This window comes from Mobula hypostoma, chromosome 2 (genome assembly GCF_963921235.1).
Source record: "Mobula hypostoma chromosome 2, sMobHyp1.1, whole genome shotgun sequence".
Classification (NCBI taxonomy): domain Eukaryota; kingdom Metazoa; phylum Chordata; class Chondrichthyes; order Myliobatiformes; family Myliobatidae; genus Mobula; species Mobula hypostoma.
Genome location: NC_086098.1, coordinates 83,851,687 through 83,878,120, shown reverse-complemented (window position 1 = coordinate 83,878,120; position 26,434 = coordinate 83,851,687). Strand labels below are relative to the sequence as shown.

The window sequence follows — 26,434 nt, the reverse complement described above, 5'->3', positions numbered from 1 at the left end:
AGTCTGAAAGCATGTACCACCAAGCTCAAGGAAAGTTTCTATCCAACTGCTTTAAGACTTTTGAACATTCCCCAAGAATGATAAGATGGTTTCCTAACCTCACAATCTACCTTGTTATACTTTGCACCTTATAGTTTATGTGCTGATCTGATGAAATGATTTCTATGTGTGATAAGTAAAACGAAGTTTTATACTAGTCCAGGTGTGGGTTAATGTGACTAGGCAGAACACCAGTTCATCACTGACTATATAAATCAAAGGGCCTGTTTCCATGCTGTAGTGATCTGTGACTCTTCTTTCATAGGTGTGACAATAATAACCAATTTAATTTACCATAAAGATATTCCCCTTAATAATCTGTTTATGGCCCTGAGTTTTGAACTGCCCTGTTAGTGGAGACATCATTATGTCTATCCTGTGTTACTTTAAGAGGCCGATTGACTAAATGTTCTGTTACAAGTTAGGAATAGGTTACGGAACCAAAGCAAGAACTGATCGGCCACAATCTGAGAATTAAATACAAGTCTGATAACAATTGACTTTTGCCAGCCAAGTTATAGATTTATGGATCCACAGAAGATACAGTACATGGAACCAGGATACAGATATGGTACAGTCAGTGAAGTGAAATTAGCCAAATGAGAGAGGAATTAGAATGGGGCATTCTGGCCACGTCCATAGCCAGTCAGCACTGCTAGGGCTATGAACAATATAGGGATGGACCTGTTTGCTTCACCTCTCCCACACAATTGCTCTCAGGTTAGGCAGTACCATACAGAGAAGAGCTTCCAATAGCCATTACACAGAAAGAACTGAGATCACAGAACAAAGGGATTCTCACAGCTGTGGTCTGATAATTACGCTAAACAAAACTAAATATTTCAAAACGCCTAATCCAAAGTCTGACTGATGAATTGAAGTCGGGAAAAATTTTTTCTATAGAACGGAACTTGAGAGTTATTTTACATAACTTCCAACTCAAGGTACAAAGAGGAGAGAAAAATAATTACACAGCTGCAGTTTAGAGATCTCTTTTCCATCTGGCGAATGTACTCGTGGGGTCATGTCCCTCAAGTGGCACAACAGTTCTGGCTTAATTCCAGACCTCCTGAGTTCACAGTTTCAAGAGGAATTCATCAAATTATTTGACATCTGCACCAGTATTCAGGAATTTTTCTGGGAACATACACAAGATTGACTAATATCCAACATTAGAAAACAGATCCAACAAAATGGAAAAGTATCAAATTTTTAATGAGCATTTTTAACCCATTCCCTGAATTTTCACCAATTTAAACCTCAACATCACCGACATTTGGAGCACCCAATAAGTTGGAGAGTCTCCATGTCATATATAATATTGTCTAGCAACAATCAAACTGTTCTTTTAGAAAACAAACAAATCTTTGCTTCCTTTCTTTCACTTGACTGAAGTCCCAAATTTGGTCCTCCAATTCTTCTTCCATCAACAGTTTCTGTCCATCTACATCTCAAAGTTCAAAATAAATGATCGAAGTACAAATGTGTCACCATATACTATCTTGAGATTCAACTTCTTGCAGACATTCTAAGCAGAACAAAGATTACAATACAATACAATGGGGAAGTCTGTGGAATCAGTTCAGTGTTGAGGTGAGGTGAGTGAGTGTTGAGGAGCCTGATGGTTGAAGGGTAATAATTGCTTCCGAACCTATCAGTGTGGTTCAAAGGTCCATATGCCTCCTTCCTGATGGCAGCAGTGAGAGGAAAGCACGACTTATATGGTGGGGTCCTTGATGGATCTGCTTTCTTATGGCAGTGTTCCTTGCAGATTTGCTCCATGGTGGGGAAGGCTTCTCCTGTGATTGAGGAACTGTGCACTATCCACCAGTTTTGTGGGTTTTTCTGTTCCTGGACATTGGTGCTTCAATACCAGGCCATGATGCCTTGCCATCTTCTGCTGCTTCTCATGGGATCTCAGATTTTTGATCAGCTGATGCTCAAACTGAACAGCAAATGTCTATTTTCACAGAATCAGTGGCATTTATAGATGCCTCCTGAATCAATGAGAGAGAAACTCCTGGAAAATGTATAGAATTTCAAACAACGCAGACTCAAAGCTGATTGATTGATTAGCAATCAGTCCAGGTCAATTGTCATTGTCCCAGCAGAAGGGCGGTAGAGGTCCAGACACAGCAGCTGCTGCATGATCCTGACCTCTGGTGCTCACTGTGTGCTGTTGGAACATTCTCCCCATGACAGTGTGGGGTTCCTCCCCAATCCTAAAAACATGATTGCTCAAAGTTCAAAGCAGATTTATTACCCAAGTACATAGACGTCACCACATATATAACCCATTGGCAATGACACAGTTAAAAAAAACAAAATCAATGAAAGACCACACCCAACAAGACAAACACCCAATGTGCGAAACAACAAACTGAGAGAATAGAAAAAAGACATAATAAGCAATAAATAGGGAACATGAGATGTAGGGTCTTTGAAAGTGAGTCCATAGGTTGTGGGAACAGTTCAGTGAAGTTGAGGGAAGTAATCCCCTCTGGTTGAAGAGTCTGATGATTGAAGGGTGATAACTATGCCTGAATCTGGTGCTGTGGTTCCTGAGAAGAGATCATAGCCTGAATGATGGGAATCCTTGATGATGGATGCTATTTTCTGCAACAGCACTCCGTGTAGATGTGCTCAATGGTGGGAAGAGTTTTACCCGTGATGGACTGGTCCATGTCCATTACCCTTTGTTGGCTTTTCCTTTCAAGGACATTGGTGTTTCCATACCAGGCTGTGATGTGACCAGTCAATAAACACTGCATCACACATCCATAGAAGTTTTGGACAACTTGCCAAATCTTCACAAACTCTAAGTACGGGCACTGCCATGCGTTCCTCATAATGGCACTACATGCTGGACCCAGGACCCTCTGAGATGATAACAATGGGGAAGTTGTTACTGATCCTCTCCACTTCTGATCACCCATTGAGGGCTGGCTCATGGTCCTCTTGTTTCCTACTCCTTAAGTCAACAATCATCTCCTTGGCCTTGTTGACAACGAATGAGAGATTGTTGTTGTTATTACACCACTCAGCCAGACTTTCAATCTCCCTCCCATATGCTGATTCATCACCACCTTTGAATCAGCCAACCGTAGTGGCGTCGTCAGGAAACTTCAACATGGATTGCAGCTGTCCGTAGCCACCCAGTCATAAAGATAAAGCGAGTAGAGCAGGGGACTAATTAAACACACAGCCACGTGGTCCATCGTGCCGATGGAAAGCGTGGAGGAGATGTTGTTGCCAATCTGAACTAACTGGAGTCTGCAAGTGAGGGAATTGTGGATCCAATTGCACAAGGAGGCTTTGAGGCCAATGTCTTCAATTTTGAGGGGATGACGATATTTAATGCTAAGCTCTAGTCAATGAAGAGCATCGTGACGTATGCATCTTCACTGTCCAGATGCTCCAGGGTTGAGTGAAGAGCCAATGAAATGGCATCTGCTATGAACCTGTTGTGACAGTAGGCAAATTAGAGCAGATCCAAGTCAGAAGCTGGTATGTTTCATCACCAGCCTCTCAAAGCACTTCGTCACAGTGGGTGTAAGTGCTTGTGGATAACAGTCATTGAGGCAGGTACCAAATTCTTCTTAAACACTGGTATAATCAAAGCCTGTTTGAAGCAGGTGGGTACCTCAGACTACCGAAGCAAAAGGTTAAAGATATCGGTGAACTCTCCAGCCAGTTCATCAGCACAAGTTTTTAGTACTTGACCACGTACCCTGTCTGGGCCCTATGACTTCTATGGGTTCACTCTCCTAAAGGATATTCTCACATTGGCCTCAGAGACCAAAATCACAGGATCATCGGAGGCTAGGGCAGTTTGTGAGGGCGCTTCCATGTTTTGACAGCCGAAGTGAGCAGAGAAAGCACTGAGCTCATCTAGGAAAAAAATCTCTTTTGTTACCTGTGTCGCTTGGTTTCCCTTTGCAGGTCGTAATAGCATTCAAGCTCTACCACTGCTGCCGGAGATCCTTCAGTGGTTCAGGTCCGGAATTGCCACTTCATATGTGATCATACTGGGACCTCTTGTACTTAACTTGGTTACCACTGATCTGGCCTTCAGCAGGTTGCAGATCTCATGGTTCACCTGGGGCTTCTGGTTAGGGAAGACTCTGAATTCTGAATTGACCACGGTCAATTGAAACAACGAAAGGTGTAGGCGAGTTAACAACTAAAGGTGTCTCTTTGTCCACTAGAAGCTGTAGGACCAGAGATAGGCGGTCGAGTGAGTCCAAGCCTGTGTCTGTGTGGGAGAAGGAGACAAGGAGCTTGTTTTGCTGCTGTTGTTTTGTTGCTGTTGCTCGAGTGTTCTGCTGGTTAGCGGCACAGATATTTAGAGAGGGGGATTCCTGAGGACAAAAAGCAGAAGGCACAACTCCAAATGACGAAGTAGTAAGAACTACTTCATCCAACCATTTCTCACTAACAATTGGGAGCTGTAGAAATGACTTACCAACAATACTGAATCCATTTTCAAAGTTGGGTTGCTCCAAAGCGAACATCCAACCAATAATACTTCCCACAGCAGACAACGGTAACATTGCCCACCCCACCGTGGCTGGGATCCTACTGATAGCCGTGTACGACCGCCCATCATTAACCACCACATATGAATGAAGGTCGATGTTCTCAAACTGGACAGGCACAGGGTTGACTCCTACAAAGATCTTTCCATTCACCTTCCCGTTCACACGCTGCGGAGTCCCTGGCAAAACAAAACAAAAAAGTCATTGAGCATGACAGCACAGAGACAGGTCCTTCAGCCCATCTAGTTCATGCTGGCCTAGTTTTCTGCCTCGGCCCATCTACCTGCACCCAGACCAGAGCCTTGCATACCCCTCCCCTCAATGAACACATCCGAACTTTTCTGAGATGTTGTAATCGAACCTGGATCTACCAGTTCCGCAGGCAGCTCATTCCACACTCACACCCACCACCCTCTGAGTGGGGCAGATCCCCCTCAGGTTCCTTTCACCCTTAACCTATGACCTCTAATTCTAATCTGTAGGGTAATGTGGTGCTGTGTTTGTTTGACTGGAAAACAGAGAAAACTTATTTTAAAGTGTTCTGATAAAGGGAAGCGGTTTATACACTGGTGAAAAATTATACAAGACAGCACAGTGAGGGGGATACAGTGATTGGGGGCAGGAATAGCAGCAACAATTTAATCCGGATTTGTTCCCTTTCAGTGTTGCCCTCCAGCGATCTCTGCTGGAGTGAGTACACTGGACATCATAACACCTGAGACTCAAATTCCCTCCCACAAGAGGCTGTGTTCAGAGACAGCTGGAATTTTCAAATATAGGAATGACGGATATTAGTAAGACAAAGCTAACAAAAGAGGTGGAATTTCAGTACAGGTCAGCTGGAGCAGGCATAAAGGTGCTGAATGACTGACTCTTGGTTCCCATACTCCATTAATCCAGTATCCTGTGGCTGCCTTAGGATCACACCTGAGCGAAGATCCAGAGGTCACCTTGGAACAGTGCTTCTGCTTTCAAAATAACACCCTCCCCCAACTCTCTCCTCTCCACCCATCACTAATCCAAGATTCCTTGTTGTCATTCTATAGCACACAAGGATGAAGGAGAATGAAGTGATGTTTACTCTGGATCTGATGCAGCATAAAAACACAATAAATATACAAGAAACACTATAAAACACGACGTACAAGCGACTGTAAAGGGGCAATGCACCGGAGGGTGGGGGGAGGGGTGATGAAAAGTGCCAGGGAGAGGAGAAGCTGATGTGAATGTTGTGGCGGGGTGGGTTACTGGGTGGAGGCATGGATCAGCCAGTGGGTTGGGGGAAGTAACTGTTTTTGAGTCTACTGGTCCTGGCACAAACGCTGTGTAGCCTCTTCCCTGGTGGGAGTGGGACCAACAGTCTGTGAGCAGGGTGCGTGGGATCCTTCATATTGCTGGTCTTTCCTCCAGCACCTCTTTGTAAGCATGTCCTTGATGCCGGGTAGCCAGGCGCTGGCAATGCATTGGACAGTCTTAACTACCCGGAGTAGAGCTCTCCTGTCTGCAGTGCAGTTTCCATGCGACACAGCAACGCCAACATGCTCTCAACCGCGCATCCGTAAAAGGTCGCAAGTACGAATGGACGTAGCCCAGCTCTCTCAGCTTCCTCAGAGAGTAGAGGCATTGGTGAGTATAATTAATTAATAAATCAAACAGTCCTCCTCCTTGTACAGGAGGCAATTACTGAAACACCCACTTGTTTGGGTTTCTGGACTCACCCTCTGCGACACACTGTATGCCGTCGCCGTAATATCCGGGATTACAATGACAGCAGAATCCTGTCACATAGTCTCTGCATTGGCCGTGAGGTGAGCAGGTGTGACGGCTGTTGTTGCATGTCAGCTGCCTCTCTGTGTTGTACGAGAACACTGGCGGGAAGGGAAAGAAAATGGGTTAGCAGCAGTCTCCTGAGGACTTCAGCTCATTTCAGCAGCTGAACCAGCAGACTTAACTTCCAGTCAGCGTAAAGCCTCGAAAGGCCAAAATTTCCCTCATGTTATCTCTGTAGCCCTAATTTTAAAACCCTTCAGCAAAGGTGGAGGGATACTACTGTTTCACTTTCACTCCTCTGGACTGAATAAATTCAATTTTAATTTAGTTTTAAAAAGTTCCTGGAATGCGCTGTTTGCATGAACGCTTAAGTTCATTCTATAGGAACGATCACACATTTTTCTTGCAAGGGTAATGCAGACCCTCGCCACTCGTGACGATTCACAATTCAAAACAACAGTGAAACACGTCATTAATGTCAATGACCAACATGGTCCGAGGATGTGCTGGGGGCAGCTCGCAAGTGTTGCCGTACTTCAGGCCCCAACATAGCATGCCCACAACTTACTAACCCTACTCTTTACGTCTTTGGAACGTGGGGGGAAGCCAGAGCACAAAGGAGGAGACCCACACAGTCATGGGAAGAACGTTCAACTCCCTACAGACAATGGTAGGAATTACCGTAAACAGGCTAACTGCTAGACTACTGTACCGCCCAATTCCAACAAAAAAAGTGATCTAATAGAAGAACTTGAAAACTCTTGAAAATTAATGAAGAACTGTTGTCAATATTCTCATACCATCTCCAGTCACATCCATCTCTGGGTCCTGCACCTCAATCCTCGGATGCATGAATCTGGGCATTAAATACTGGACTGGGCGTGCAACAATAACCAGACCCGGCTCGACAAAGTGAGACTCTTCCCGATTCTGCTGTGGAATTGATCTTTGACTGACCACGTTTTCAACTTTCTGCTCCTCTTCCAGGAAATCATCATCCTGGTCTGCACCATTTTCGGTTATATCCAGGAAATAACTCTTTCCGTGGTCCACAGTTGTAGCAGTACTAAAGGTGTTCAGAACAGAGTCATCAAGTTGGAGTGCCCTTCCACTGGCAGGCAGGATGGTGTGGTTAGAAGAACTGCCAAGCTGAAAGATCCAAACTCCTCGTTCTCCAGAATTACCATTTCTGTTGAAAAAAATGTTGGTGCAAATTTATGAGAAACAACCTGTTACTTCTGAGCAGAGCAAGAGCGATAATGGAACAGTTAGTTTAATCATTTTTACTGAATCACGTCAGCCACGGTGCACGCTAGGCAACCTAGTTACGAGCTGAGCCCACCGAGGCAAAAACATGCGCACTCGAAATGAGAGCCCTCTCGCATGTAGGAGGCCCAATCGATTCACCATACAATCAACAGGCCGCAAATGCACATCACATTCTCACAATCGATCCAGTATGGTTCACAACCAAAATAGGTCTTAAACTCTGAAAAAAAGCAACATTTCTTGCCAATCCGGATGGCAAGAAATCAACTGTTCAGTGTCAGGCAGAGCACATAACTAAGTTATTTCCCACTAAACTCAAAAGTTCAAAATAAAGTTATTTTCAAAATACATAAATGTGGCCATATACTACCTTGAGATTAATTTTCTTGTGAACATTCACGGTTTACAAAGAAAAACAATAGAATAACCTGGCCTATCAAGCACAATAGTCTATTTTTAAAAAGAAAAACAAGTCAACTTAATAGTACCACTCTGTGTCAGATCTAATCGCGATTTCCTCTTTCCTGTTACACTTTTAGTGTTAGAAATACAAAGCACAGATGTTAACCAGACAGCCCTTTCCACCAAATGCAAGGTCCTTGTTCTGACCATCTCTCTAATCTCTACAATTATCATTCTTTCCATGCCTTTATTGGACATTTTTTCAAAATTTCATAAAGACTAGCTTTATTTGTCATACATACATCAGGATATTGAAACATACAGCGAAATGCATCGTTTTCGTCAAATCAGTGAGAATCGTTCTGCGCAGCCCACAAGTGTTGCCACATTTCCATTGTCACACCCACAACGTACTAAACATCCTTGGAATGTGGGAATGTTGAGCGAGTGAAGGTCACAGAGAGAACATACAAACACTTTACAGACATTGGCAAGAATCGAACACACGACACAACATTGCCATCCGTGAAATGTGGACCAGGATTACAGATGGAACTAGATAAAACGATGGCCTCATCATCCATCCCAACAAGGATTCATCCATCCCAACAAGGAAGCTGCCTTCCTAATCACTGATAATTTAAATAAAAATCACTTCTGAAATGAGTAAACCAAGCAAATATTTAATATAAATTTCAGGGTTTTACAAAAAAATGATTTCAAAGTGAAATACTCTCTCAAATCTGAAAATCCCAGCAAATAATCTCAAACACGAGATTTAGCAGATGCTGGAAATGTTCAGCAATACACACAAAATCAGACATCCCACCCTGTAAAAACTCATTTCAGGGAGGTCTCAACTGGAAGTCTCAACCTCATAGCAGTCTGTGTCAATTAATTTGCTAACTTTGCAAGACATCAGATTCACAAGTGTTTTCTGAGACCACTGACTTCTGAATTCTGTCTTAATGTGCCATGTTCACAATAGCTGCTGTCTTGGTTGATGAACAGGCATAGTTTTTTTGCTATTTCTGAATCAGGAAACATTTTCCTGAATAGCTTGCCTGTGTGCTTATGCACCTGGAATGGCAGGTTATGCTCAACGATGAAAGATGTAAAGCACACCTCAGCTCTAGTGACCTTCCCTGTCAGACTTTGGTTTTCTGCTGAAAGGAACTGTGAAGTACTTGAGCAGCCTTCCCTGCGCTTAGCCTTCCTAATATGTTGTGGTCCCTAAAATAAATAAAAGTATAAGGTGTATCCTTATTACAGGCGTGCACCGCTTAACGTCCATTGGACAACGTCAGATCGCATAGACATCTGTAGTCACACGCACACACATTGCCTGCAATAGTCAGGATCAGAACTTACTTTTTTTACATCAAAATGGGGGATTTTAAATGAGTGGTTTAGAAGTTCTGTATCTTCAAGTTCAAGTTTATTGTCACCTGGCTGATTGTCCACAAACAAAACAACCTCTGTCCGAACCATGGTGTAGCCACAATACATGTATCACACACACCACATAAAACAATATATTACGATATTATTTAATAAAGTATAATTCAAAATGCATTTAAAGTGCGCAGCACAGGTGAACAGTTCGCTATCCTAATGACGAGACCTTGGTGGGGGCCGGGTATTTATTAAAATTGGTTTTTCTTCTGAAAACGGCTGCACTTAAACCCAGCCCATTGGGGGCTTCAACGTACCTGTAAGTGGAAGTGTTTCAGGAAAAAAAACCCGTAGAATGTGCTTGCTGCAAGTGCATTTTTAAAGGTGTCTTAGAGGACGATTTTGGAATTTCGCTCCAATTTAAACCCTGCTCTAATCCCCTTTAAGACGCCAACACGCCCCACCCATATAGGACATCCTCGCGTAGTCAGGTTGTCACCACCAGCCTTGGGAATTTCTTCGCCAGGCTTTTGTACTTCAGCATTGACAGTTGTCCGGATGATTTCAGCGTCATTACAGATGGCAGTAACTGAACTGATGGAATATGGAAGAGAGAGAGAGGTCAACTGTAAAGCCCGCCCACAGAGAAAACTAATAGGTCTACTTAGCACAAAGGGAGATCAAGCAGGATTCATTCATTTTCTTTCTTTCTCCCCCCCCCAAAAAAAAAATCGATTTCCGGGATATTGTATATAATTTGCGGGCATCAGGGAGCCGCTATCGATACGCAGGAGACTCCCGGGAGAGGTGGGATGTCTGCAAAATGCTGGAGGAACTCAGCAAGTCCAACAGTCAAACTCCTCAGAGACAGCAGTGGAAGTGAGGCCAGGCTGCTAGCACTGTAACGGTGTTACACTAACTGCCGTGCTGCCTTGGAGCTTGCTTCCAACAAAACTCTTCAGATGGCTTTTCATGCCAAGGTAATCCTTGTGGTTGGGATTCCCTTCCTCCAAAATTTATATTGAAATAAATTTGCCTATTAATTGTCTGTCCTGGTAAATTTTCATAATTTCATTAAATATTCTTACCCATGTGTTATCTTTTATTGCAATACTGTATCAAAGGCATACTTAGAAACTGTACGTCCTACTTCAAATCCCACAGCAAACTGAAAGGCCCGCTGTCTCAAATTTGTACTTTTGGCAAGGATTTAAAACAATCTACTTTTCTGATGTAGTTTAATTATCTTAGATTAACGTGGTTAACATGAAAGACTAATTTCCTCACAATTAAACTAAATGGCTTGAAAATTACACCTAATAAATACAGAGGCTCTGTGCTAACATTCAAGATTCAAGTTTGTTTTTGTCATTTCCAGTGCACAAGTGTAAAGGAGAATTAAATAATTGTTACTCCAGATCCGACATGGCACAAAAAAAACACAATATGATTATAGACCACAATAACAAATACAAAATATAAATACCCAAGATAGCTATGTACATAAAGTGACCATAAAGTGACACTAGACACAGGAGTGTCTGTACTTAAGTGACTCTGACAGAAACTGACACGGTGGTGAGGGTGGGAGAGGGAGTGTGGTAAGGTGAGCTAGTCGGTGGAGATGTTGATCAGACTTTCTGCTTGGAGAAAGTAACTGTTTTTAAATCTGATTTTGAGAAATGATCATATTAAGTCAAGAGGGTACACGACCGTGGAGGGGGATACACTAACTCCCACCATCCCGCTTCTATCGTCAACCATCTGCAACCCCCCCCCCGCATCACCACTTCCCCCCCCGCCCCCGCATCACCACTCCCCCCCCGCAACCACTCCCCCCCCGCATCACCCCCCCACCCCGCATCACCCCCCCACATCACCACTCCCCCCCCCACATCACCACTCCCCCCCGCATCACCACTCCCGGCCCCCGCATCACCACTTCCCCCCCGCATCACCCCCCCACATCACCACTCCCCCCCCCGGATCACCCCCCCACCCGACAACTTCCAAGTGCAGCAAAGGAAGAGAGTGTCTGTCAGTACTCGGGAGGCTGCAAGATAAATACCCAGTTTTACAGATGTGATTGCTAGCGTTGTTTTTGCATTTGAGCAGTTCTCTCTCCCCACCCCCCCCCCCACATATGTAAACACAACTTGGGCTACTTCCAATTCCCAAATCCAAGTCATTAATATAAACAGCAAACATAGGTGGTCTACATTACACAACTGCATTCCCTGTGGTACACACCTCCTCCTTATCACTGTCACGATTAATCATGCTTAACCCCTACGTATCAGTGTCAGTTCAAAATCTATTTTTCTTTGTAACTCTACATGTTCTAACAAACTAATGAACATACAAATACACCTAATCTTTAAAGAATTGAAAAGGTTGGTTGAATAGTTCGTTCCCTTTTTGAAACTGGGACTGGTCTTCATTATGTTCGATCTGTAACATTCCTGTGTAAAGATCTCAAAGCTTAAAATAAAGTTACTATCCAAGTCCATGAACATCACCATACATTAACCAGAGAACATTTTCTTGAGGGCATTCACAGTAAACACAAAAAAAACACAATGGAACCAGGAAAACCCACACATAGGATAGAAACAACCAGTGTGCAAAAGGCAACAAACTGCAAATACAAAAAGAGAAAAACAACAATAACAAATAAGCGATAAATCGAGAACATAAGATGAAGAATCCTTAACAGTGAGTCCACAGGTTGTGGGTAAGTGAAGTTATCCCCTCCAGTTCTCATTTTCAATGCCTTCTGGTACTTGTTTTGCTCACATTGTTACGTCACTTCCAGCAAATGCCAATTCCCGGACATGACCCCCCTTTGTAATTTCTTTGAATACACGCAGTATCACTGCTGCTGTCTCTTCCCGAATTTGCCATTCAGACTAGGGATTTTGCTCCATTTCGCATGTCAGTTATCTCCCCCTCAAGACTCTTCTCTGAATGCCTATACAGAATATTACAGTACAGTACACAACTTTCCATGATGTGCCAAATTTTTAACCTGTTTTATCCCTCCAGCACAGCCCTCCATTTTTCATTCATTCCTGTGCTTAACTAAGGGTCTCTTAAATGTCCCTAATGTATTGGCTTCTACCACTACCCCTGGCAGGGCATTCCACATGCCCACCACTCTAAAACAAAACAAAACCTAACTTTGACATCACCCCTATACTTTCCTCCAATCACCTTGAAATTATTCCTCCTGTTCGACATTTCTGCTCTGGGAGGAAGTCTCTGGCTTTCGACCTATATCTCTTATCATCTTGTATACCTCTATCAAGTCACTTCTCATCCTCCTGCACTCTAAAGAGAAAAGTCCTAGCTCACTCAAACCATCCTCCTAAGACATGCTTTTCAATCCAGGCAGCATCCTGGTAAATCTCCTGAGCGCCCTCTCTAAAGATTCCACACCCTTCCTACGAGGAGGCAACCGGAACTCAGCATAATATTCCAAGTGTGATCCAACCAGGGTTTTATTGAGCTGTAACATTATCTCAGAGCTCAAAATCAAATATATTTCATGATTTCTTCTTCTAACATCCTGCTCACCATTATTCTCCCTGACGCAAACTTTTTCCTATCCAAGCTCTTCATATTCCATTTCTATGCCCTTGTCATCATTGTCCATACAGTAACTGTGAGCATTTATCCTTTGTTTCAATTTGACACTTATCTTTACTTGCATTGTGGTATGTGGTATTTTGATGGCGTACCCTAAAAGAGGTATTATAGGTGTGACTGTAGACAACTCAACAATTATGAGAACCAGCTTTGAAGTTTAGCCAGCTTATTGACTATGGTTAATCAGAAATCTATGGAAACCTACAAGCTTACGGATAATTACAGTGATTTTGTTTTTACCATCACTCAGAGTAAATAGCCTTAATAGCAGGAAACCCAGATATGAAGAAAACATGCCTTTTGCTGGCAGAGAGAAAAGAAAACTTTGAACTGTGTGTAACCTTCAACACAAATAGCTTCCAGTTAGAAATATCAATGCAGTAACCAACATTTTCACTTGCCAGCACATTGCTCGGCAAGAAATGCAGCAAAAATATTATCTCAGCATTGTATAAAATAACACAAAGTTCTTACAATAACCTCTTAGACTTTACCCCCAATACATTTACAAGTGTTGGTTTCAGTGCAAATACAAAAAGGTCAGCTACCAATTTAAAAAAGCATAATCTTGTTTATTTATCCCAGAACTCAATCTATCATAGAGTTTGCAAAATCACAAATGTATCCTAGAACAAACAAGGCACTGGGAAACATTACTTCCCTTCAATTACATACCATTCCTTTCAACATAATGAGTCAAACAGCTGGGAAGATCAACACTATCTTTCCGGGCTATGTTCATTCTACGTACTACAGCTGTCTATACATCAATATCTATCCACATTCACAAGCTGAGCTAAGTCATGGAAAGTAGCCAATAACAACAAACTCATGCAGAAGTTCTGTTGGAGAGGTTCATTTCACATAAGTGGCCCTGAGGAAATGGTAAATTATAAAAAGTGATAGAGACCATTCTGGCCCTCTAGTTTGTTTAACCCTTAAATTAGATTAAGGCTAAGCTCCATCTCAGCTCTAACTCACTACACTGATCCCCTCAGACTTTAATTTCCATAACACCATAAGACATGGAGCAGAATTAGGCCATTCAGCCCATTGAGCCAGCTCCACCATTTCATCATTGCTGATCCTGGATCCCACTCAACCCCGTACACTTGCCTTCTCGCCATATCCTTTGATACCCTGACTAATCAAGACACAATCAACTTCTGCCTTTAATATACCCACAGACTTGGCCTCTACCGCAGTCTGTGACACAGCATTCCACATATTCACTAGTCTCTGGTTAAAAGAAATCCTTCTTACCCCTGTTCTAAAAGGTCGCCCCTCAATTTTGAGCCTGTGCCCTCTAGTTCTGGATACCCCTACCTAAAGAAACATCCTCTCCACATCCACCTTAACTAGTTCTTTCAACATTCAGTAGATTTCAATGAGGTCATCCTGTGCACCCCCCAGCCCCGCCTTCTTCTCAATTCAGGTCCAAAGCTGCCAAATGCTCTTCATATGTTAACCCTTTCATTCCTGGAATCCTAGCATCATCCTCATTAACCTCCTCAGGACTCTCTCCAGTGACAACACATCATTTGGGAGACTGGGGCCCAAAATTGTTGACAATACTCAAGTGTGGCCTGACTAGTGCCTTATGAAGCTTCAGCATCATCTCCTTGCTTTTATATTCTATACCCTTGAAGTAAATGCCAACATTGCATTCTTCTTCTCTACCACAGACTCAACCTGTAAATTAACCTTCTGGGAGTCTTGCATGAGGACGCCTAAGTTCATCTGCACCCTTGATGTTTGAAACCTCCTCTCCATTTAGATAATAGTCTGCACTATTATTCCTTTTACCAAAAAGCATTATCATGCATTTCCCAACACTGCATGCTATTGCCACCTTTTTGCCCATTTTTCCAATTTGTCTTCCAATTTCCTCTGCAAAGAAACAGTCAGTTTTGGTCAGTCTCCCCACTGCTCCTCCCCAAGCCTCTGTGAGGACAAAAAAAGTTCCAAAGAATAACATACAAAATTCTGGAGAATCTGTTATGTTTATGAAAGTTCCAAATTTCAATGATGAGAGAATTCTCAACGTGCACCGAAATGACATGACTATAGTGTTAAGTCAATGCCCTTCATTCTGGGCTTTCACACCCGACAAAGCAGTTCCTCTGTTCATCCCTAAATTTCACCTTTTCCAACACCCTCATCTCAACTCACCAACAGCACCTCTGCTGCACCTGTCCACAATTCACCCCTGGAAGAGAATACAAGCCCAGCTTGTGCCTCATTACCCACATACTTAAACAGAAAGAAAAATTCCAAAGTCTTTACAGACCATACTAGAGAGCAAATAACATTTAAATAAATAAGAAAGTCTGCAGATGCTGGAAATCCAAAGCAACACACACAAAATGCCGAAGGAATTCATCAGGTCAGGCCTGAAATGTGGTCTATCCATCTATTTCAAAGGAAAATGTGTCAGGCAAATGCAAAGGTCTTAAGGTGGATAAGTCACCTGGACCAGATGGTCTACACTCCAGAGTCCTGAGAGAAGTTGATGAAGAAATAATAGATACATTGGTCATGATCTTTCAAGAATCACAATTCTGGCATGGTCCTAGAGGAGTATAAGGTTGCAAATGTCACTTCACTCTTTAAGAAGGGAGGAAGGCAAAAGAAAGGAAATTATAAGCCAGTTAATCTAACCTCAGTGGTTGGGAAAGTATTGAAGTCTATTAAATAAGGATAAGGCTTCGGAGTACTTGGAGACTAACAATAAGTCAAAGTTAGCATCGTTTCTGTAAAGGAAAATCATGTCTGACAAATCTGCTAGAGTTCTTTGAGGAAGTAACAAGAAGGGTGGACAAAGGAGAGGCAGTGGATGTCATTTACTTGGATTTTCAGAAGGCATTTGATAAGGTGCCACATGTAAGGCTGCTTAACAAAATATGTTACAAGAAATGTACTGGCATGGATAGAGAAATGGCTGACAGGCAGGAGGCAGCTAGTGGGAATAAAAGGGACCTTTTCTGGTTGGCTGCCAGTGACTAGTGGTGTTCCTCAGGATTGGGACAGCTATTTTTCACATTGTTTGCCAATGATTTAGATAGTGGAATTGATGGCTTTGTGGAAAAGTTTGCGGAAGATACAAAGATAGGTGGAGGGGTAGGGAGTGCTGAGGAAGCAATGCAATTGCAGGACTTGGACAAATTGGAGGAATGGGCAAAAAAGTGGCAGATGGAATACAGTGTTGGAAAATGTACTTTAATGAATTTTGGTAAAAGGAACAATAGTGCAGACTATTATCTTAATGGGGAGCACATTCAGAGGGACTTAGGAGTCCTTGTGCAAGACTCCTAGAAGGTTAATTTACAGGTTGAGTCTGTGGTAAAGGCGGCTAATCCAAGGTTGGCATTTATTTCAAGCAGAATAGAATTTAAAAGCAAGGAGATAATGCTGAGCCTTTATAAGACACCAGTCAGGCCACACTTGGGGTATTGTCAATAGTTTTGGGCCCCATATCTCAAAAAAAAGTGTTCTCATTGGAGGGAGTTCAGAGGAGGTTCACAAGGGTGATCCTGGGAGTGAAGGGGTTAACATATGAGGAGTGTTTGGCAGCTTTGGTCCTGTACTCACTGGAGTTTAGTAGAATACAGGAGGACCTCAATGAAAAGGCGAGATAAGGTGGATGTGGAGAGGATGTTTCCTCTGGTGGGGGTATCCAGAACTAGAGGGCACAGCCTCAAAATTGAGGGGTGACCTTGTAGAACAGAGGTAAGGAGGATTTTCTTTAGCCAGAGAGCAGTGAATCTGTGGAATGCTCTGCCACAGACTGTGGTGGATGCCAAGTCCATGAGTATACTTAAGGCAGAAGTTAATAGTTTCCTGATCAGTCAGGACATCAAAATATATGGCAAGGAGGCAGGTGTATGGGGTTAAGTGGAATTCGGGATTAGCCATGATGGAATGGCAAAGCGGACTCGATGGGCTGAATCGCCTAATTCTGCTCCTATATCTTATGGTCTTATTTCCATAGATGCTGCCTGACCTGCAGAGTTCCTCCAGCATTTTGTGCGTGAGATATTTAAATAACATTCAGTGATTTTATCAGTTAAAGGAATACTACGTTATTACATAACTATCATTTATAATTAAAGAAAATGATCACTACATTCCAGGAAGATTAAATTTCACCACAAGCCATTCAGCTGACTGTGTCTCCACTTCCTCTTGCTCCTGTACAAAGTTGTGCAGGAGGCACAACAGACTGCAGATGCTAGAGTCCACAGCAACTCACAGGATACTGGAGGAACTCAGCAGGTCAGGCAGCATCTTGGCAGCAGAATAAGCACTGACATTTTGGGATGAGACCCTGCATAAGAACCAAATGAAGGCCCTGATCAAAGGTCTCAGCTACTCATTCCCCTCTGTAGATGCTGCCCGACCTGCTGAGTTCCAACAGTCTGGTCTCGGTGAAGGGTCTTGACCCAATATGGTTGACTGTTTATTCCCCTCTGTAGATGCTGCCCGACCTGCTGAGCTCTACAAGCATTTTGTGTGCGTTGCTCTGGATTTCCAGAATCTCGTGTTGATAGTTACTGGAGGAACTCAGCAGGTCAGGCAGCATCTACGAATGGAAGTGGACAGTCAATACTTCAGGTCAAGAGTTTTCATCGGGACCACTTACCCTGCTATTTTTACAGAGCACTGTTACTTCCCCGTTCCGGATATTTGTTCAGAAAGATCAACAGATATGCTTCAGATCAGGAAAATGTAGATAGCTTAAAGAAAACATGATCAAAGTACGTATACACTCAGTGGCTACTTTATTAGGTACAGTGGTCTTCTGCTGCTATAGCCCATCCACTTCAAGGTTTGGCTTTTTGAGCATTCAGAGATGCCCCTTGGTGCTCCATTGCTTGAACACATGGTTATTTGAGTTACTGTCACCTTCTTGTCAGCTTGAACCAGTCTGGCCATTCTCCTCTGACCTCTTTCATTAACAAGGCAGTGAGCACAGACTGCTGCCCACTTATGTTCTTTGTTTTTCGCACCTTTCCCGAGAGACTGCTGTGAATGAAAATCTCAGGGGATCAGCACTTTCTGCGATACTCAAACCACCCCATCTAGCACCAACAAGCTTCCCACAGGCAAAGTCAGTGAGATCAAATTTCTTCCCCATTCTGATGTTTGGTCTGAACAACAACCACGCCTTCATGCTTTTATGCATTGAGTTGCTGCCAGGTGATTGGCTGATTAGATATTTGTATTAACGAGCTGGCGTATAGGTGTATCTAATAAAGTGGCCACTGTGTGTATGTCACCATGTCATACCCTGAGATTCATTTTCATGTGGGCATCCACGACAAACAAAGAACAACAGAATCAATGAGGAACTACACACAAACAACCAAAGTGGAAAAGATAGGCTTACTGGTATAGGTTTTTAACGGACTGTTCACTGCCAGATGTAACTGCATACGATGGTCCTTCAAGAGTAAATAGAATGAAGCTTCTTTCCCCACTGCTGAAGCCCACACGAGCTGGCAGGTCCAGGTCAATGTTATTTGCTGCTTTGGGTCGCGTTGAATAAAACTGCAAACCACCTTCAGGGTACAGAAGGACGGCGTAAGAACTGGATTCATCAGAAGCCAAAACCGCTTGGAAGGTGTTTCTCTGATAACACAAAAACCCATCAACAAATTAGTGCAAAAATAGGAACCCACAACAAAAGCAATGGTGACTCAGTGGAACCATTCTCACCTAAATTTAATGTTATCGTAGACCATAAGGCATAGGAGCAGAATTTAGGCCATTCAGCCCATCAAGACTGTTCCACCATTCCATCATGGCTGATTTATTATCCCTCTCAAACCCACTCTCCTACCTTCTCCCTGTAACTGCTGTCCCCCTTACTAATGAAGAACCAACCTTCTTCTGCTTTAAATATACTGTACTTGAACTCTACAGCCATCTGTGGCAATGAATCCCACAAATTCACCACCTTCTGCCTAAAGAAATTCCTTTTTGTTCTAAAGGGATGTCCTTCTATTCTGAGACTATGCCCCACATTAACCAACATCTAAAAAGATTACCTGATCATTTAGAACATTACTACGTGCATGAGGTTGCTGTCTGAAACTTTTTAAGCTGTTTCACTGACTACTTACTGGAAAATCCTGAAATTGCAGAAGATCTTTTTAACCTATTGTTGTGTATGATAATTTGGAACATGAATATATTCACACACATACAAATTCATTAGGTTATTTTATATTAAAGTATAAATGAATTGCAAGCAAGTTAGACTCCCGTCAATAAATCTGCAGCCCTGGACTTTAGTGTAGCATTCCTTTCAGAAATTAGTTTTAACTCCGAGCAGAAATCTGAAAAAGCAATGTTTGAAGTGACACAAGGGTTGTAAGTTTAAAGTTCACAGCTGCCCAGGGACTTTGAGGCTCCAGATTCTTTCCCCAGGGTGTAATTTAAGGAAGGGAAGATCTGGGACTGTGTGACGGAAGTGAAAGGTGGAAGAGAACGAGTAGAACATTTTGTGCAAATGTCGAACAACTTGTACATATAATGTCCTGGAAAGCATTATTCTTAAATCCCTTTTAATGAAAACATGCTGGACTGTTGCCATGGAGAGGCCAATAGGAGGAAAATGTATTCCTTGAAAGGACATTTTTAAACCAGGCAATATAATTTACACAGAACTAATAACACAGTAAATCATTCCAAGGCCCTCCACAGGAGCACTGCCAAATAACACTGGGACAAGATGACAAAAGGCGAGCCTTAAGAGGACAAATCGCTAGAGAGACAGCAAGAGCCAAATTATTTAAAAATGTAAACACGTGGAAATCTGCAGATGCTGGAATTTCAAGCAAAACACATAAAAGTTGCTGGTGAACGCAGCAGGCCAGGCAGCAATTTTTATGTGCTTTGCTTATTTTAAAATGTATTCATTTTCTGGATTCTGAAGGTCCACAAGATAAAGGAAAAGAATGAGGCCATTCAGCCCATCAAGTCTGTTCCACAATCCCTTCTTGCCACTTTCCACTCTCAGTCCACAAAAGACTCATATCACAATCAGGTATATCATCCACGTTATGAAATTTGTTTTTTTTTACAACAGCAGCATAGTGCAATACATAAAATCACTACATTAAGATGCAAAGGTCTTAGGCACATATATATAGCTAGTGTGCCTAAGACTTTTGTACAGTACTGCATGATGACTAGAGATACATTGTACACTTGAGCATTCTGTATTAGAGTTTATAGCTGAGCACAGGGGAGGGTAGTGTACTTAACCTTTCAGTAATATTTAGTAATATTGTAAATACAGCATATTAAGCATTGTTTCTTTATATAATTCATTATGGGTTATATGTAAAAGCACGTAAATGGCATACGTTATCATGCCACCACCTCATATGTGTGCACCTTGCTTAAAAAAGTAAAAATGAACATACACAAGTTATCTCTCTGCGTTAAGAAACATAACAAAACTCCTCTCCACCACCTCCACTCCCCCGCCAATTCTTCTAAACTCCAGTGAGTACAGGCCCACAGCCATCAAATGCTGCTCATACATTAACCTTTTCATTTCTGGGATCATTCTTGTGAACCTCCTTCAGACCCTCTTCAATGCCAGCACATCCTTTCTTGACAAAACTGCTGTCAATACTCCAAGTCACTGGTAAACCCAATACTAGTTGTCCATCGCTGATCATCTTTGAGGAGATGGTGAGCTACTGTCTTGAATATTTGAACATTTTAGGAAAACAGAGAGTGGATTCTGGTTAATTGGGGCACATCAGCACTAATACATCTTGGACCAATTTAGTGGCTATCCCTATTTGCTGAAATTTCATAGATTTTTTTAAAAACTACCATTTAACATTGTAACAAATTCTGTATTTACAGAATAAATTACAACACTACCAAAACTACAAGGCTATAAAAATGTAAATCACAAACAATTGTGTGTGTTGCTATAAATCTGTTAGTTCACAATAGTTATTGATGGAGGGAATTCAGTCAGTGTATGCCATGTTTGTTTGATTGCCTGTAAATATGAAAAAAATATGTGCAGATAGTGGACTGCCTTCAAACAGAGCTTTCAACGACTGCATCCAAATCTTTACTTTAATTGTAACATTCAAGATGGTTGTCTACACCTTCAAAGTCTCTGTAGTTCCTAACTTGTTGAAGTAGTGAAATAATTTCATTCTCACTCCCGGCCATTTCTGGCAATTCCAAGCCTGAATGCTTGAAATTGCAGTGAGCAAAAACAATTCTGAATTGCCTTCAACACACATCAAAGTTGCTGGTGAATGCAGCAGGCCAGGCAGCATCTCTAGGAAGAGGTACAGTTGACGTTAGTCCTGACAAAGGGTCTTGGGCCGAAATGTCGACTGTACCTCTTCCTAGAGATGCTGCCTGGCCTGCTGCGTTCATCAGCAACTTTGATGTGTGTTGCTTGAAATTCCAGCATCTGCAGAATTCCTCCTGCTTCTGAATTGCCTTACTGTTTATCAATCACAATCAGTGACAAAATTCCCTGCTGTTTGAACTCAAACATGCAAGTGGCATTGTTTTAAAAACTGTCTGTTCTAAGCATCGTCCCATGACATGTACCCAGCTGACACTGGTTGGAAAACCTTTGGCAACAGTCTCCTACATTTCCATTGACACAGACACAATATTTTTACATAAATACACACACACACACACACACACACACACACACACATATATATACACATGCATATTATATATAAATGTTATTTACAGTTTTTTGGTCTTATGTATTTCAATGTACTGCTGTTGTGGTAGCATCGCGGGTAGTAGAACACTCTTACAATTTGGCGCTTTCTGGAGTTTGGCTTACAATTCCGGCACTGCTCTGTATGCCTTCCCCGTGGAATGCGTGGGTTTTCTCCAGGTCCTCTGGTTTCCTCCTGTTATGTTTTGTAACCCCAGAAACTAATCGAAAGAAGAACATGGGAGCCGAGAGATACCATCTTTCGTGCAGCACTCCCATATGACGTGGTGGCGTAATGACGTATACCATTCGCATGCTTCTTGCACATAACCCATCGTGAATTATGTCAACAAGGAATGTTTAAACAAATATATTTACAACGTCACTGAAATATTAAATACACTACACCTCCCACAGTCCAAAGGCGCAACAGGAAGGTTAATTGGTCATTGTGAATTGTCCTGTGATTCGGTTAGGGTTGATCAGATTTGTCGGGGTCACTGGGGTGATGTGGATCGATGAGCGAGAAGGGCCTATTCTGCATTGTATTGCTAAATAAATAAAAACTAATTTCAGGACATGCAGCATGTCGGTGATATTAAACCTGATTCTGATTCACTTCCATACAAGGTACAGAGTCGGACGGATTAGCTTTATAGTCACATGTGCATTGAACCATACAGTGAAATGCAACAAAAACGTGTACTGGGGGCAGCAGGCAATTGTGGCTACACTTCCGGCACCGACACAGCACGCCCACAGCTTACTAACCCTAACCGTACACCTTTGGAGAGTAGGAGGGAGCTGGAGCACCACATGGTCACATGCAAACTCCGGACTGCCAGTGGCAGCAATTGGACCCTCATTGCTGGTGTGAAAGAGTCCATGCAGGATGGACCAGAATCACAGATGGAGCTCCATAAAACAACAGCCTCAGCATCCATCCCATTAAGGAAGACGCTTTCCCAATCACTGACATTTTAAATTAAAAATACTTCTGAAGTGAGCAAACGAAGCAAATATATAACATAAATCTCAAGGTTTTTCTATAAATTTGACTGCAAACTGAAGTATTCTCCCAAATCTAAAAATCCCAGCAATTAATCTCTGAAACGCAAGAGATTCTGCAGATGCCAGAAATCTGAGCAACACACACACAAAAGGAGCGCAAGCTGACAAGTGATTGGTGAAAGAGCTATAGAAGGAGGAATCTGATAGGAGAGGAGAGCGGACCATGCAAGGAAGGGAAGGTGATGGGGTGCACAAAATGCTGGAGGAACTCAACAACTCAGGCAGCATCGATACAAACAAAATACTCAAGGAACTAATAACTACCTTTTCCAGTTGCTGGTCACCCTGCCGAAAATCGTTGTGGGCACTCACATTTACCCAAGTGGCAATGAAAACATTAACAGGTTGGAAGCTGAGGTCGCTGAAGCCTTGATTTATCATCTGTGCAACACCGTTCAAGATTAGTGGAGAGGAGTCTTGCCTGTAATAGACCTTCCCCACTTCATCAGAAGTGTCCAAGTCAGCTAGAAATGGCGCAATGGACCCGAACCTCGGTGGGAATGTGTCGACAAAGTCCACTTCTTTAGGGGGCTTGCTAATTGCTATGATTCCATTTGTGTTCACCTTGATAAAATATCAAAAAGAAACAATGATTACAATTATATTGCAATGAATCACCTCAAAGCGAATCCTCTAAGCACCGGTACTGGTAAGGATTCTGACTGTGTGTTAATAAAGACCATTGAACCCACCCAGACTGCACCACTATTTTATGAGATCAGGGCTGACCTCAACTTCAATTACCCTTGCATTTACTTCCACGCCCTTACTGAGCAAAAATCCATCAATCACAACTCTTGAAAGCTTCAGTTGACCCCCTGGAGTCCACAACTCTGCCATTGAGAAAGGGAGATAGCAACCTCATCCCATAAAAAACCCAGAGCGACAGAAAGGCCAACAGGAGCACCAAAGATCTCATCCCTGGGAGAGGAAGGATCTCGAAAGATGGGCTACACCAAGGGACTGCCCCCCCCCCAACAATTTCTCCGGTGAGCTGCAGTCAGTGGCCAGTGCCCCTTCCTCCAGCCCGTGCATGAAATGCTTCCCCGTTTCACTACAGCTAACTTGAATTTTAAGATTACATCTTTTTTTCCATCGGAAGAAACAACGTGCCGATTATGTTTAAGAGTTGGAAACATCTTAATTATTCAATCCTCCATCTTCTGAATTGGAACAAACTAATTAATAGATGTGCACAAACTTGATTTTTTTTTAAAAAGCGAAAACAACAGCATTGGTCAAACATAAACGAGCAGCATAGGGGAACGGGTAGGTTTGCAATTCAGTCCCAAAAAATGTGTAAACTTGATCCTGGTATAGAAGGAAACTCGGATTAGAAAGATACAATTAGACATCACCAAGATTGGTGGAATACCGACAAAAGTGTCCTATAATGCGGATTGAAATATCCTGTAACGTGCCGCCGCGGACGGGGAGGGGACCACAGAGATGTTTGAAGTTTCTTAAGGCGCAGGAACTTGCAGAGAACGGAGGAGGGATGCGGGCGCTGTGTAGGCAGAAGGAATTAGTTTAATTACTAATTCAATTAGTTTGGCGCAGTATAATGGGCCGAAGAGCCTGTCCCCGGCTGTATTGTTCGATGGAAATGGACGTGATTGCGGGTGACTGAAACAGCGATTAACATCGTTGGAGAAAAATCAGAAAGAGTGAAAGTATGATCACGTTTTGTACGAATATGGTATGATGAAGTTGTTACTCGTACCGGAGCACTATGCAGCAAACTTGCTGTGATAATTTTATTATCACAACGTGTACTTGGGCTAGCCTTCGAAAAACTTACTAAAACAAACGTAACGTTTGAGAACGAAGCAAAATAACGAAATCGATGGCCGATTTGTGGGTGCTACCAGTGACCTCAGCCAGGGGCATCAACGGAGCGGAGATGAAATCCCTACCCAAGTTGTCCCCATCCACACCCGACGGCACTCCGAGATCTGCAACAGTTAATCCCGCTGACCGAAATGGTAGATACTCACGTACAAGTTCTTCACAGTACTATCGAATAAATGCAGAGCCTGCGCCAACCTCATCGCCTCCGAGGAGACATCGTCCCCGGGCTCCAGCAGTTGGTCCCCAGCCCACTCGCCATGAGGGAGCAGATGCCTGAGGGAGAGCCCACTGAGTCCGGCCGCTTGTAGCAGGAGCAGCGCCAACAGCCGCAGAGATCCCGAACCCATCTGCACCATATCCGCAACGCAGACCCGCATAGTGTGCGCCTCACAAACTACCCCACTCCGCCTCGACCCCAGTCCCAAAGCCCACTCTCCGCCCCGGCTCCGGCTCCGGCTCCGCCCCGTTGCCTGAACCCGTTCATTCCCCGCCCCAGCAATGGACCCACCCCAGCCGGACACGCGCACTCCGACGTTCCCCACCCTCTGCAGTGGCCGCGGCCAATTCCAGTTACGATCCCACTCCCCCAATCCGCTCCAGCACACAGACTCCGCGCGGCGCGGCGTTCAATCTCATTTTAGCGGCCAATCAACCACTTCTTTCAATGACAATCAAGAAAACTCAAATTCTGAAAATCTCCAATCGTAACTCCTCTCTCCTTTCTTTTGATATCAGCCTTCCATCTTCCCTTTCTTGATTGCTTCTTCCGTTCCTTTCTTCCACTTCGGGAGAACATGCAAACTCCTTTCAGACAGCAATGGAATTGCATCCAGATCCCTGGCGCCGGCGCTGTAATAGCCTTATGCTAACCACGACACCATTTCTCCTCACAAACAAGAGAAAATCTGAATTTGCTGGAAATCCAAACAACACACACGGCCCTCGGACCGAAATGTCGAATATACTCTTTTCAATAGACAACAGGTGCAGGAGTAGGCCATTTGGCCCTTCGAGCCAGCACCGCCATTCACTGTGATCATGGCTGATCATCCACTATCAGTATCCAGTTCCTGCCTTATCCCCATAACCTTTGTTTCCACTATCTTTAAGAGCTCCATCCATCCCTTTTTTGAAAGCATCCGGAGACTTGGCCTCCGCAGCCTTCTGGGGCAGAGCATTCCATATATCCACCACTCTCTGGGTGAAAAAGTCTTTCCTCAACTCCGTTCTAAATGGCCTACCCCTTATTCTTAAACTGTGGCCTCTGGTTCTGGACTCACCCATCAGTGGGAACATGGTTCCTGCCTCCAGCATGTCCAATCCTTTAATAATCTTGTATGTTTCAATCAGATCCCCTCTCAGCCTTCTAAATTCCGGAGAATACAAGCCCAGTTGCTCCAATCTTTCAACATATGAGAGTTCCGCCAACCCGGGAATTAACCTTGTGAACCTACGCTGCACTCCCTCAATAGCAAGAATGTCCTTCCTCAAATTTGGAGACCAAAGCTGCACACAGTACTCCAAGTGTGGTCTCACCAGGGCCCTGCACAGCTGCAGAAGGACCTCTTTGCTCTTATACTCAATTCCCCTTGTTATGAAGGCCAGCATGCCATTAGCTTTCTTCACTGCCTGCTGTACTTGCATGCTTGCTTTCAGTGACTGATGTACAAGAACACTTAGATCTCATTGTACTTCCCCTTTTCCTAACTTGACTCCATTTAGA

The 26,434-nt window shown here is 43.2% G+C and overlaps 1 protein-coding gene across 1 annotated transcript in view; it reads right to left on the bottom strand.

Annotated features, from left to right (window-relative positions):
• The window catches only part of nid1a (nidogen 1a), a 164,409-nt gene extending 139,062 nt beyond the window's left edge, over window positions 1-25,347 (bottom strand). The window contains 7 exon segments of the mRNA XM_063039515.1: window positions 4,505-4,756; window positions 6,296-6,445; window positions 7,148-7,536; window positions 18,451-18,692; window positions 23,125-23,424; window positions 24,858-25,220; window positions 25,222-25,347. Of these exon segments, the coding sequence (XP_062895585.1) occupies window positions 4,505-4,756; window positions 6,296-6,445; window positions 7,148-7,536; window positions 18,451-18,692; window positions 23,125-23,424; window positions 24,858-25,220; window positions 25,222-25,347 (1,822 nt within the window).
• Between the last annotated feature and the right edge of the window lie 1,087 nt (window positions 25,348-26,434).